Here is a 14,523-nt window from a genome sequence, read left to right as displayed (position 1 = left end):
GGTGTCGCCACCGGCTCCAGCCTTGTGTTAATGCTTGAAAAGCTAATCATTTGCATATCACAGCATGTTCTTCCTGTCGGTTAAATTTCGCGTCTGTAGCACGTCATCTTCGTGGTGTAGCAATTGTAATGGCCAGTACTGTATGAGTGGAGCAGAGACGAGTGGGAAATCATTCCAGCGATGATAACAGGCGAAAATGCGGAAATCCGTCGGCTTAAGCGACCTTGGTATTAGCGAAGCTTTTGTAGTCCAGCGTCTGAGATCGAACACCTCTGAAAAGGCGAAGCTAGCCAACAGTTCGAGTTTTACTGTCGGTAGCATCAGACGAAAGTTATTGAAGAATGCTATAACCACGAGCAGGCGACAAGAAGTTGGACGACTATACCTCACCACGGCACGTGTTGATCAGAGGCTTTCCCACTCTCTAAAGAAGGCGACATGTGGCAGATCTGGCGACAGAGTACAGTGCTCGCGCAGGCACAAGTGTTTTGGTGCACACTGTTCAGAGAATGCGATTGAACATGGTGTTCCGCAGCAGAGGGCATCTACGCTTTCCCGTCTTCACCCAATAACATCGTTAGTAATGATTACAGAAGGCCACAGGGTCATCGAGACTGGACCAGTGTTCAGTGGAATCCTGTCGCCTGGTCGGATGAATCCTGTTTATTGTTATATCAGGTCGATGGTCGTGTCCAGGTACTCTGTCGTCCAGGCAAAGTTTTCTCGAAACGTAGAGCACTCCATGGACGCAGACTGGTCGGAGCTGTATTATGTTCTGGTGCACTATCATCTGGGTTTCCACGGGACGTGCGGCAGTAATAGATGGCACCATGGCAGCTGTGGTCTGCGTGAACATTCTTAGGGACCACCTATAACTCTTTACGCTTGATGTCTTTCTTAACAGCGATGGCATCTTCGTAAAGGATAACGGTGCGTGCCACAAGGCCAGTATCGTGCTGCCATGTTTTGAGGAGCATGATAGTGAACTCACGTTGAAGTCTTCACTATCAAATTTGGTTTATCTGAATCCGATGAAACCCAATTGGGACACTGTAGGACTCCAGCTCTGCGCCCACGAACCAGCCTCCCGCAAGTTACTGGATGTGTACCACCTGTGCGTCGGCATCTGGGGTCACGTACCTCTGGAAACTTACGAAGTACATGTCGAATCCATGGCACACGAAACCAATGCTGAATTGCGATCCAGAGGTGGACCAGTACGCTTTTAATTAGGTGGTCATAATATTTTGGCTCATCAGTGTAGCTCCATGATACTTTGACTCTACATAGATGGAACGTCTACATTATAGTACCGAAGGTAACTGACAGAACTACAATATGAGACGAACTGTCATAACACTTCCACTGAAAGACTAAATTACATTTGGAGTCACCGAGATTTGTGATGGTTCTGTGGGTGTTACAAACGGCGGGACTTGGTTCTTATCGGGTGTGTGGTCACCACAGACGGCACTGCATGCTATGCAACGCGCTCCCATGCTGACCACAGGTTTGGTAAAGACATCCTGTGGCAGAGCCTTGCATTATTGCGGCAGCGAGGTAGCTGCTGGATTGCCGTTGGTGCAGGCGTATGTACTGCAGAATTTCTCCCCAAAGTTTTCACACGTTCAGGATGCATTTTAAGTCGCGGAATGGGCAGGACAGTCCATTCGCCCAAACTACTGTCGTTGAAATAGCTCCTGCACCTGCGCTGGTCGACGTCGTCACGAAATGTCATCCGCAAAAATGAAGTCAGGATCAAATGCATCCCTGAAAAGACATACATGGGAATGGAGTGAAGTGTCACAGCAATGTTGATCTGTGAGCGTACCTTGCTCAAAGATTTGAAGTTCAGTACGTCCATGTAACATTATTCCTCCCCAGACGACAACACCTGGACAACCAAAACTAGCGTATTACACAATTTTCGCACATCTCTCCATATAAGGCAATTTACAACATTGTCGAATATTCTTGAGGGGGTCCACAGTCTTAGATTGTTTTCAGAGAGAAAACATGGTCCAGGTGGGCTGTTCCTTCTTGTCATCTGTCTTGTCATTAGCCGATCGCAGAGATAAGAAAAATAATACAGCCCACTTGAACCATGTTTCCATTCTCAAAATTGTCCAAAATGATCGTTTTGGTGACTCAGGAGTAGTGGTGTGGAGAGGCGTAATGTTGCATTGTAACCTCCAAATCTTTGAACATTGTACACTCACCGCTAACGCTGTTGTGGTGCTGTCTTCATTTCCCATATGCGTCTTTTTAGGTGTGCATTCCACGTTGGCTTTTGTTTAAGAATGACAGTGCGACACAACATCAAACAGCTCTGGGAACGAGAGGGTATTCGGCGAATGGACTGCTCTGTGAGATTCGTTGGGGAGATGAATTGCAGCATACCAGAGCATGTATGCTGTACGTGGTCATCACACATGATATTAAGTTTCACGTTCCGGCTTTTGTAATGTCCAGGAGGTTCCCACGAATCGCGGTGCCTTTAGTGCCAATATTTTCTTTGAATAAAAGTGTTATTTCTCTTTGTTTCATTGTGTATTTCGTTCGGTTAACTACTTTACTGTACTGCAGCAGTTCTTTATATATATCGTAGAAATTTGATCGAGCTATTTTTCTTGGCAATGACACGTCATGCGAAAGTTGCTTTCGTCTTTAAGTTCTTCCGTCATCTGAAGCCCATCGTGGTGCAAACCTGCCATCTAATTTTTGTACAGAAAAACTGCCATTAGTGCGCTCTTTGCGTGAGACAGTTCTACTACGTCAATAAACTTTGAGAAAAATAGCTATTCAAAGGAGTTGCTCAGCCGACAACCATCTACGAAATGAAATATGGTATAAGACCATTTGCTGTGGATACGCTCCATTTAGAAACAGTTTCAACAGATTAAGTTTGGCACCATATCCCAAAGAACAGCATGGAGAATCACAAATTCAGAAGATGCCTTCCCTGTGAGGTCCACCCAACGTTCTACAACCAATGGATGTAACAAATAATCTTTACAGAAGCAGACATAAAAGCTCGATGGAAAATACTTCGCTGTGCAGATCTTTTCTGCTATGTGGCTCTTTAAACGAAGCCGAACTTGATTCACCATACTGAATCGACTATGTGAAAATGCACTTCACAAAACTATAACAAACAATAACCATACACACATCACACTGTACCGAAACCATGTCGTCATCAGCGTTAAGACACTGACGTTGTCAGTCGGAAGCGACGCAAGCAAAGAGCATGAGGTGGGTGTGCGTACTTGGTTTGGAGAGAAGCAAAGCTTTCTATGAACGAATTTCTCGGTTGTTAAATAATTAAATGGTTCAAATGGCTCTGAGCACTATGGGACCTAACTGCTGAGATCATCAGTCCCCTAGAACTTAGAACTACTTAAACCTATCTAACCTAAGGACATCACACACATACATGCCCGAGGCAGGATTCGAACCTGCAACCGTAGCGGTCGCGCGCTTCCAGACTGTATCGCCTAGAACCGCTCGGCCACCCTGGACGGCTAAATAATTAAAATTCACATCAATATAAACCTGTGAAAGCTGTCTAAATCGTGACAATCTGCTCGTACTTGGGATCAACCGCGACTCTAGGGCGCGCTCGCTGAAGGCACTGCCTGCTTTCCGTCTGTCCGCAGTCCACAAGGTGGGTGCGAGCCCCCACACAGAAGCGACTGCCATCCCTACTAGTTACCGCGGACCACCATGTGTGACGTACTCCGTCGTTACACTTATTGTGACTGACTCAGAGTTAGCCGTTACTGATGTGATACACGTTGAGCTTCAGCACCACATTACCTCGAAACTCGTTCTCATTTCATTTCTCAGACAAAATTATTTGTCTACACCGCATTACTTCTCTGCCATCTTTACCCAACTTCGGAGATCCATCATTTAGGCTGAGTGGCGTCTTTGAACATTTATTGCGTGGAAACTTGATGTTCACCTCTGTCAGTGTTTTACAACATTCTCGGCGTCTTGCACAGAGCTTCCACGCTTACATCTTCCGGTTTGTCGGTTGAGGATTCATGACCGAAAAAACCCGATCGTGGTGTGCCCCCCCTCCCCAGATTACCTGTTACTTTAAATCCGGGGTTTTTATTGACCAGGGCAACACAGCACAGCAAACTCACCCTGGTGCTCTTCGGACCACGCACGTACACTGCGAGTTGTGTGACATGTTGCATTGTCCTGCTGGTAGATGCCATCGCCTAAAGAAAACTTGTGTTGATCCATTGTACCCCCCCCTCCACCCCCCCCCCCCCCCCGCCACCGCAGAATGGTGAGATCACCAAGGGAGTGCCATGAAAACGTTGCCCACACAATAATGTGTTTGCCTTCAGACGTTTCACATGGTACATGCCAAAGGCCGTCTTTCCAGTGAGGCAGAATACGTTGTTCATCTGAAAATGCCAACTGTTGGCGCTCTGTGGACGTCCGGTTGCGCTATTGGTGTGCAAATTCCGGCCTTCGTCACCGATAAATAAGTCAACATGGGTGCACAGAAGCAGGCACCTGCTGCGAGATCAATACACAGTGATTCGCTGAACGATTGTTGTGTAGCATCTTTGTTCATTGGACGACCAGCTGCTCAACAGTTGCACACATCTCTGCATCCGCCGTTCACCCCTGTCATTTATGGCCCGTGCTACGCCAAAATCGCCTCGGTGCAGGTTTGGGACAGCGCCATTTCGCCATGCGCGTTATACTTTAACCTCAGCGGCACGCGAACAGATTAAGACTTAAGCATTTCGGAAATGCTTCCAACCTTGGCCTGAAAGATAATGACCATGCCCTTTTTGACGTAAGATAAGTCGCTCCGTTTCAGCATTACGACAACGACTGCACTGTTTTCCGCCTTCCCCTTACACGTTTTGTATACCTACACTGCCAGTGCTGCCAACTACTGTCCGTGAGTGTATACTGCATCGAACAAGCTGCACCAATGTATCAGTTGACTGATTCGTCGTGATTGGTTGGTTTGGGGAAGGAGACCAGACAGCGTGGTCATCGGTCTATTCGTCGTGACTCAGTGATGTTACAGCCATATGATTTTGCTTTCCTCTAAGTGCTCAGTTTTGCATTTCTTAATATTTAAAGCATATTTAAAGCAAGTTGTTACTTCTGCACCTGTCGACGATCTGCCATCCGAGGTAATGTCCTGTGTATTCTGTATCGAGAAATCGACAAACGACCCTGCATGGTCATAGTTTCATTAGTAAATGTTAGTGTGGTATTGATTCAAATGCTTCACAGAAACCGACTAGATGACGGGAATTGGTCAAAACCCGTTATAATAACTCATAAAAATGTTGTACAAATGTATTGAAATTTTTGTATAAAAGTCTGTAGTATGGAACAAATTATTCCGTGTTTGGTGGAAGTTGTCAATGAAACCCTGTTATAATAAAAATGACTACACAATGTCTGGTACGAAAAGTGTCACACCATGAAGCACTAGTTCGATATTCGTCTCATTTTATAGAGATATTTGTGACTTATGGCTATTATATTGTTAATTAATGTTTTATTCCAATCAGAATTGATGTTCATAGTCAGCAACAATAAAATGTGTCACCCCGCAGACACTAATACACTTTTGCACTGGTTGTGATATAGAAATAAGCAGCTTTCAAACGTCATACGAGTATTCAAAAATTTCTTGCCCTGCCTGAAACACAGGCTTCATCTGTTTATCGGGCTTGTATGGTAGTATATAGCTTCCCACTGCGTCGCAGACAAGCTTTATCGGAGACATATTGGTAGGTCACACATGGCATTCGCGTATCTGTACAGTTAGGAAGTGAGAAACTGCATGGAGCGTTGCATAATGCTGTAGGAATATGCCATATGGCATCCCAGCCATGAACGGTAGGACAACAGAGTTTACTATTCTTGAAATAAATGGTGAGCATTCAGCCTTTAGAATCACTCCTGTTCTCATGTCCCATAGACCCCCATGCGATGATTCCAGAAGCTGGAGATGTATGGGTCTCGATGACTGCTGCCTCTTGTGACCTTACAATAGGTCGTCTATGGAAACCTGGACGCTCACCTGACCTCCACAATCAGAAGCGAGTCTCATCTTTGAACACCACAGAATGACTCTTAATATTCCACTTCACTCTGGTTCTACTGCATGAAAACTTCTGCTATCTGTGGTATGGTATCAGCGGTTAACGATGAATGGTTCTCATTACTTGAACCCAGCTTCCAGTAACTTGTTGCCAGTCATTTTTAATGGCTCTATGCCTGTAACCATAACCTTGTCTTAAGCTGTGCCTATCCCTCTACGAGACAGTCGAATATTTCTACGATCTTCTTCTAGTGCTGTCCTTGTGCGAGGACCTATGTCTACTTTTCTTACCGTATTGTTGTTGTGAGTCGTCTTATCATCACTCGTGCTGTACCATGTCTGATCTGTTGATATGATTCTCCTGTCTCCCTGTACCAATCATTCGTCCTTTCCAAAATCTGCATGTGCTGCTAGTGCAGTTGCGATCTATGCTTGAAAACTTTCAGTAACGTTAGACACCCAAAAGTTATTGAGTAATCACGCTGTTCTTCATTTGTAATAATAGCTTTCCTCTTGTATTGAAAATAAGCTCAACAGTATGCAGTTTTAATCAATCCATCTGACAGGCATTTAAATGAAGGATTCTAGGTTTGGTTGCATTTATTTGAAGTATCCTAAGTTTTATGCTCTGCATTTCTGTCAGTGTATATATCTAAACTTATCTGATACATCTAATACTTCATATTCCCAAAATACTCGTATTTACATTAGACGTGGCTTTAACCAATTCTGTGTATATTTATTGTTGCAGGAGAGCGGCTAGCCCTCCTGCTGATGAAGACGACCCTGGCGAGGCTGCTGTCCCGCTACGAGCTGTTCCAAAGCCCGAGAACCGAGTACCCCGCGCCCATAGACCCGCGTCTGCTGTTGCTGCATCCCAAAGGTGGACTCTGGGTCAGGATCTCCAACAGGCACTGGCTACCATGCGACTAAGCGAGAGGAACCTGTCTGGTGCTCTGACTTATACTCCTCATGGTGGATTACGTTTCCCAATTCCAAGAGCGATTACTCCATGACCTTAGGTCCATGTCTGCTGACACTGCTTCCCAGAGGTGGGCTGTGACTCATGGCATCCAACAGGTACTAGTTGCCGTATGCCTAGCAGGTGTGGGAACCTACATGCAGCAGCTGTTTGTACTCCTCATCGTGGAGCTCTGTCCCAGTTGCAGGACCAACTACTCAGCGCCCTCAGACCGATGCCTGATGGTGCTGCGCCACAGAGGTGACCTGCAGATCATGACTTCCAACTGGCTGACCTGAGACTAAGTGGGCCAGGAGCTTACCTGGTGTTCCCACTCATAACTCTTGTAGTGGATCCCCTTACACCACACCATTACTGACAGTGCTCTCAGAACCATACTTGCTGACCCTCCAACACAGCAATGGGCTGTGGGTCACGATTTCCTGCGACATCTGAAGACCTCCCCTGAGACTAAGCGATGTAGGAGCCCATCTGGTTTCCTCATACACCTCCTGGTTGATTTTGTTTCCCAAACCTAACATTGACCTCTGATACCGATAAACCCATGTCTGCTGATGCTGTACCCCAGAAGTAGGTTATGGGCTAAGACCTCCTACAAGCACTGGTTCCCTTGTGAAAAGCAGGTGGTTGTAAATGTACACACAGCTGCCACTGGTATTCCTCATGGCTGATCTCATTCTGCAGCACCAACTACCCAGTGGGCCTTGACCCATATATTTTTGTGCTGCATCCCAGAGGTGGACTGTGGGTCAAGATCTCCAATGGACATGCTGAGACTTTCTGACCTTCCAACACAGCAATGGGTCATGATCTCCTGTGACATCTGCAGATCTGCCATTGGAGTAAGCTATGTAGGAACCTATCTGGTTTCTTCGTGTACCTCCTGGTTGATTTTGTTTCCGAAACCTAACAATGACCTATGATGCCAATAAACCCATGTCTGCTGATGTTGTACCACAGAAGAAGGTTATGGGCTAAGACCTCCTAAAATCACTGGTTCCCTTGTGAAAAGCAGGTGTGTCTAAATTTACACACAGCTGCCACTGGTATCCCTCAGGCTGATCTCATTCTGCAGCCCCAACTAACCAGTGGGCCTTGACCCGTATATTCTTGTGCTGCATCCCAGAGGTGGGCTGTGGGTCAAGATCTCTAATGGGCATTGGCTGCCCTGCAACTAAGTGAGATGGAGTCCTACCTGGTGTTTCCTTGGTAGACCTTGTTGCCTAATCCCATAGATGACTACCTGGCATCCACAGACCTGTATCTGCCGATGGTGCACCTCAGAGGTGAGGGATTGGTCAGGATCTCCAATAGTGACTGGCTGCCTTGTGACTAGCAAGCATAGGCAATTATATGCACATCCTAGCAGTGGATATACCGACTCCCAGCCCATAGGCCAACACCTGCTGATGCTGCAACTCGAAGGCGAGCTCTGGATTAAGCTCTCCAGCAGACAATGGCAACCTGAAATCTAAGCAGTGCACGAACGTACCTGGTGGTCCCACTTGTATCCCGTGGATCTCAATACTCAAATCAGGAGCGACTACCCAGCACCCACAGAGGAAACGCCTTCTGAAGCTGCGTGAGATGCGACTGAAGATACTCAACAGGAACTGACTGCCCTTAGACTAGCAGGTGCCGAACCCCACCTGTTTCAGCTGGTGTCTCATCTTCTTCAGGAATTCAAAGTGATTCAGAATCAATATGTGTTGTGCTCACTGCAAAAGACATGAACTCATGTAGCAATGTCATTTTTGCTGTTGTCATCTGTGCTATAAAATGCTCTACAGCTGCGCTTCACATTATATTGTCTGGCATATTAAGGTGCTCCGAGCAGAATATTTATTATTTTCACTCTGCCGTTGGGTAGACCTTATGTGAAAAATAAAGGTGGTACATGTAAAGCAGCAACATATGCTGAGATATGTGTTTGGTAATTATGAGAAGTTGGGATGAGTGCTCAATTAGGACACAATTTATCAGAATTTTTCCAATACTACATTGTATCACAAACACAGTAAAATCATTCATAATAACTTATGAACTTCTTATGGGCTTTAATCTAATTTACATACATACCAACTCGACTCAGTTTACCGCTGCTTGTACTCAACATGTGCAGTTATTCAGAGGTCCAACTGTATTTCGTTGCTTTTAGTATTGTGTAAATGATGTGTGGACAGAAATCTATTACAATTACATCACTTACCGTTAACAAATTTACTTGTAACATAAATAGTATGTACACTGAGATGACAAAAGCCACGGGATACCTCCTAATATCGTGTCAGGTCTCCATTTGCCCGGCATTGTGCAGAAACTCGACGTTGTATGGACTCCACAAGCCGTTGAAAGACCCCTGCAGAAACACTGAACGATGCTGCCTCTTTAGCCATCCATAGTTGAAAAAGTGTTGCAGGTGCAGGATTTTGTGTGCTAACAGGCCTCTCGATTTTTTCCCATAAAATGTCCGATGTGATTCATGTTGGGCGATCTGGGTCGTTAACTGGAACTTTCCAGAACGTTCTTCAGACCAATCACGAAGGATTGTGGACCGTTGACATGGTGAATTCTCATCCATAACAATTCCATCCTTGAATGGCTGAATATTATCTCCTAATAGCTGAACATAACCATTTACAGTAATGGTCGGTTCATTTGGATCAGAGGACACAGTCCATTCAATGTAAATACGGGTTACACCATTATGGAATCACCACCAGCTTCCACAGTGCCTTGCTGACAATCTGAGTCAATGGCTTTGTGAGACCTGCGCCATACTCGAATCCCACCATCAGCTCTTACCAACTGAAATCGGAACCCATCAGCCGAGACCACGGTTTTCAAATCGTCTAGACTCCAACCGGTATGGTCACGAGCCCAGCAGAGGCTCTGCAAGCGATGTCGTGCTATTAGCAAAATCCTTCGTCTTCTGCCATAGCCCATTAACACCAAATTTCGCTGCACCGTCTGTTACGTCGGTGCCATTTGTTACGTTATATACAAAAAAAATTACATATATATTTTATATATTTTATTTTTAATTTATCAGCATGAATTTTTCTTTTGTTAGTGCATGATTCTTTTTCTCAAGGATATTGTCTTTTCTTATCACTTTTACTTACGAGCATAAGTAAATACGAGAAGGGTACTTGAAGGGCCGCTGTTATTCATTTACCAACTTTAGTTTTTGAACGTGATGACTAAAGTGTAGTTGGCGTTAACTGAATTGAATGTAATTTGGTTGTTTTCTATTTATTGATTGCAAAGCAAGGCTCGAGAGAATTTCGATTGTTGCCGTGGAGCGGCCAAGATAAAACCTACTGAACTCATGGAATCTGTATAATTTAGAAAATTTACTTCAACGTAAATTAATTATCTGTTGCAATTTAAAAAGGTTCTTACAACGAAATCTCTCGCATTTTCAGTTACTGTTAACGCTTTGAAAAATAAATTAATACTTCGGCCGTAATGGCCGACCAGAGACTGCATCAGAAGATGAGCTTCTTGCAGCGCAAATTACTGAAAAAAATGCTTATTAAAAATAATCAGCCACTGCGAGCATTTGAGGTGACAACTATTACAAGGAAATTCATTTTGTGATAACAATAACAAGTTTATTTTAGCAGAAATACGAATAATTTACATAAAATATATGTAGACGCTCAATGGCTGCCTTCTGTATCGCGAAACAAAACAGTGTGTGTACCGTAAAGTACGTCCTTCCTCCTCGGCCGTACAATCGCGTCTCTTTCGATCCTTTTTTATTTTCTTAGACATCAAATAAAGATGCTACTCTTAAACTATCGCTGCATATCAGTTGTTTCAAGACCATTAACTGTATCTTTTATACTAATTATATACATAAAATACGTTAACTACGGTTTACAACCGATAAAAATGCCAATATTTATGTCCTAGCGGATAAGTTCGTCGTACTCTCTACACTGATTTCGGCGGTTATTTTACGCAGTGTTGCTTGTCTGTTAGCATTGACAACTCTACTCACAAGCCGGTGCACTCGGACGTTTAAGTGAAGGCCGCCGGCCATTGTGATGTCAGTACCCGGGATTTGGTATTCCCGACACACTATTGACGCTGTGAATCTCATAATACTGAATTCCGTAATAATTTCGGAAATGGAATGCCCCATGTGTCTAACTCAACTCCCTTTTCGCGTTCAAAGTCTGCTAATTTCCGTCGTGCGGCCATAGTCACATCGGACACCTTTTGTCATCAATCGCCTGAGAACAGCTGCGCCAATGCACTGCCCTTTCATACTTTGTGTAGGCAATACTACCGCCATCGATATATGTGCAATCGCTATCCAATGAGTTTTGTCACCTCAGTTTAGTGTTTTTCGAGAAATATCGCTTCGAAATGTTTCGACATAAAAGACTTAAATATCTGAAGCTGTATTGATCTAATCAGGAATAACATCAGTATCTATATCTGCGAGTATACGTCGTACGATACGAGAATAATTTGGAAGAAAACTCGTGGAGACGATTGTAAGTTAAATATTGTGGACGACTACACTGTGCGTAAATTTTTTTTTTTTTAGAAAAAGGACTCAGACTGTATATTTTGCTATCCGCAAGTCAACAGACTGTACATTGCTAAATGATACCTACAAGAAACACAGTAAAAATAAGACCGTATTAAGCCTTCGTAACACGGGTCATTGACGCTAACGGAGAAGTAATTCCCATTGCAACTGGTTAGCGTGCTGAAGTTGTAACACAGTACGCTCTCGGCGACCTAATCTACGATTGCAATACTTTCTATCGAAGCTTTCAATCACATCTATTGAGCCAGTCACACACATGTTGCTGTCAAAAGTCGTCAAACGTTAAATTGCAGCGCTAAGTTCATTAGCGATTCTCAATAAGTCGTACAGAATATTGTGGACCTGCCACTGGATTCTGGCACTTAACACGTCGATATGATGTCATTAAACATATTCAATTTACTCCTATCCAAATAAGTTGATGACATAACGGAACAAGGAAACAAAATTACAAACAAGCTAGAATTTAAGTTTATGTGAGTTTTGTACATAGATACTCAAATAGTGATAACATTTTATTTCCGACTACGCTATGTCGACGCAACCCATTTACCACCAAAATTTGCATTTCTACCATACTGGTCTCCACACTCTGACGATTGATCCTAAACAAAGTTTTCATTTCCACAACCAGTTGAGGAATAGGCAGACATTGGTTAACTGAAATATCTAGAGAGGTTTATACTTCCACCGTGTGCACTTCTGAATATGGTAGTATTTTTAACAATCAACATACTGTTTCGTGACATTTGAATAACGACATGTAAGTATCAGGCATATTCTTGACTGCAGGAAACCTGCCTGATGCAGGTATATTTATGAACGTTTCTACACGGAACAGCCGTAAGTTACATCATCATCATCATCATCACTAACACTTGGAAATATCTTCCGTCGTGAAACTTAGCGTAAGTGGAACCTGACGCATAGACGAGCGACCAAAGCTGCCAAAAGGCCATGCTCAATTGCTGGAATCCTGTCATGGATTGCCATCTTGACTGCAACATACACTATCAGATCAAAAGTGCCGGACATGTTCTATTCGACATTATTAAGAACTATCTGCACCCTACGGATTTGTGACTGCTTGAAGTGTACTGAGGAAATCTTCAATGGACTGTCTGAATGTCTGTGAATGAATACGAACCCAAACCAGCTTAAACCGGACGCTTGGGTCCGGAGCGAGGTCGACGTTCTGACTGGTCATAAAGATGGTCCACTGGGTTCAGGTCGGACCTCTGGTCAGGCTAGCCCACTTCAGGAATGTTATTGTCCACAAATGTTTGCCTCAAAAGCTGCTTGATGACAGGGTGCACAGTTACGCTGATACAATCATCATCTCTGAAAGGTTGCTCTACTGTACACTGCACATGATATTGTAAAATGTGCTCATATCCTTCACATTTAACGTTTTATGAAGTTTGATTGAAAGCACTTCCTCACCACGAGAAACATCCACAAACCGTAACATCACTTGCTCTGAACTTCACTGTTGGCACTACACATGATGACAGGTAATGTTCTCCAAGCATTCCCCAACCCCAGATATTTTTATCTGATGGTCACAGCGGATAATGTGATTCATCACTCCAAATCACTCGTTTCCAGTCAAGCACTACCCGCGGTCGTCGCTTTTTACATCCACCTAAAAGCGTCGCTCAGCACTGACTATCGAAGCGAGTGGCTTATGGAGACTGGCTCCACCACCGTACGCAATCTTTTTAACTCTTTACGCACAGGTAATGTTGTTAGCTAGACCCTTAGTAGCACTTTGGGATCACTAATGATTCCTTCCGCTGACTTCAATCACCCAGCCGGCCTTTGTGGCCGAGCGGTTCTAGGCGCTACAGTCTGGAACCGCGCGACAGTTATGCTGATACCAGTTCGATTTTACACAGAGTAGGTGAAGCAACTTGCCCCCCTTCTTGCAGCGGTGTACCGTAGGTCTCTAGAAGAGCGTAGCGTTCCAAACTATTGGAAAATGGCACAGGTCATCCCAGTTTTCAAGAAGGGACGTCGAACAGATGTGCAGAACTATAGACCTATATCTCTAACGTCGATCAGTTGTAGAATTTTGGAACACGTATTATTTTCGAATATAATGACTTTTCTGGAGACTAGATCGGTTGGTTTACGGATTAAAGGGACCAGACTGCAGAGGTCATCGGTCTCTCTGGAGACTAGAAATGTGTAGGAATCAGCATGGGTTTCAAAAAAGACGGTCGTGTGAAACCCAGCTCGCGCTATTCGTCCACGAGACCCAGAGGGCCATAGACACGGGTCCCCGGGTAGATGCCGTGTTTCTTGACTTCCGCAAGGCGTTCAATACAGTTCCCCACAGTCGTTTAATGAACAAAGTAAGAGCATATGGACTGTCAGACCAATTGCGTGATTTGATTGAAGAGTTCCTAGATAACAGAACGCAGCATGTCATTCTCAATGGGGAGAAGTCTTCCGAAGTAAGAATGATTTCAGGTGTGCTGCAAGGGAGTGTCATAGGACCGTTGCTATTCACAATATACATAAATGACCTTGTGGATAACATCGGAAGTTTACTGAGGCTTTTTGCGGATGATGCTGTAGTATATGGTGAGGTTCTAACAATGGAAAATTGTACTGAAATGCAGGAGGATCTGCTACGAATGGACGCATGGTGCAGGGAATGGCAATTGAATCTCAATGTACACAAGTGTAATCTGCTCCGAATACATAGAAAGAAAGATCCTTTATCATTTAGCTACAATATAGCAGGTCAGCAACTAGAAGCAGTTAATTCCATAAATTATCTGGGAGTAGGCATTAGGAGTGATTTAAAATTGAATGATCATATAAAGTTGATCGTCGGTAAAGCAGATGCCAGACTGAGATTCGTTG

General features: G+C 44.1%; 1 protein-coding gene across 1 annotated transcript in view; it reads left to right on the top strand.

Annotated features, from left to right (window-relative positions):
- Positions 1 to 7,030, top strand: part of LOC126141637 (probable cytochrome P450 6a13) — an 86,516-nt gene extending 79,486 nt beyond the window's left edge. The window contains exon 6 of the mRNA XM_049915275.1: positions 6,849 to 7,030. Coding sequence (XP_049771232.1) covers positions 6,849 to 7,030 — 182 coding nt within the window. The remainder of the gene's footprint in view (positions 1 to 6,848) is intronic.
- Positions 7,031 to 14,523: the final 7,493 nt, after the last annotated feature.

Source organism: Schistocerca cancellata, unplaced genomic scaffold, assembly GCF_023864275.1.
Source record: "Schistocerca cancellata isolate TAMUIC-IGC-003103 unplaced genomic scaffold, iqSchCanc2.1 HiC_scaffold_732, whole genome shotgun sequence".
In the NCBI taxonomy this organism is placed as follows: Eukaryota; Metazoa; Arthropoda; class Insecta; order Orthoptera; family Acrididae; genus Schistocerca; species Schistocerca cancellata.
This window is presented reverse-complemented; position numbering and strand designations above follow the sequence as displayed.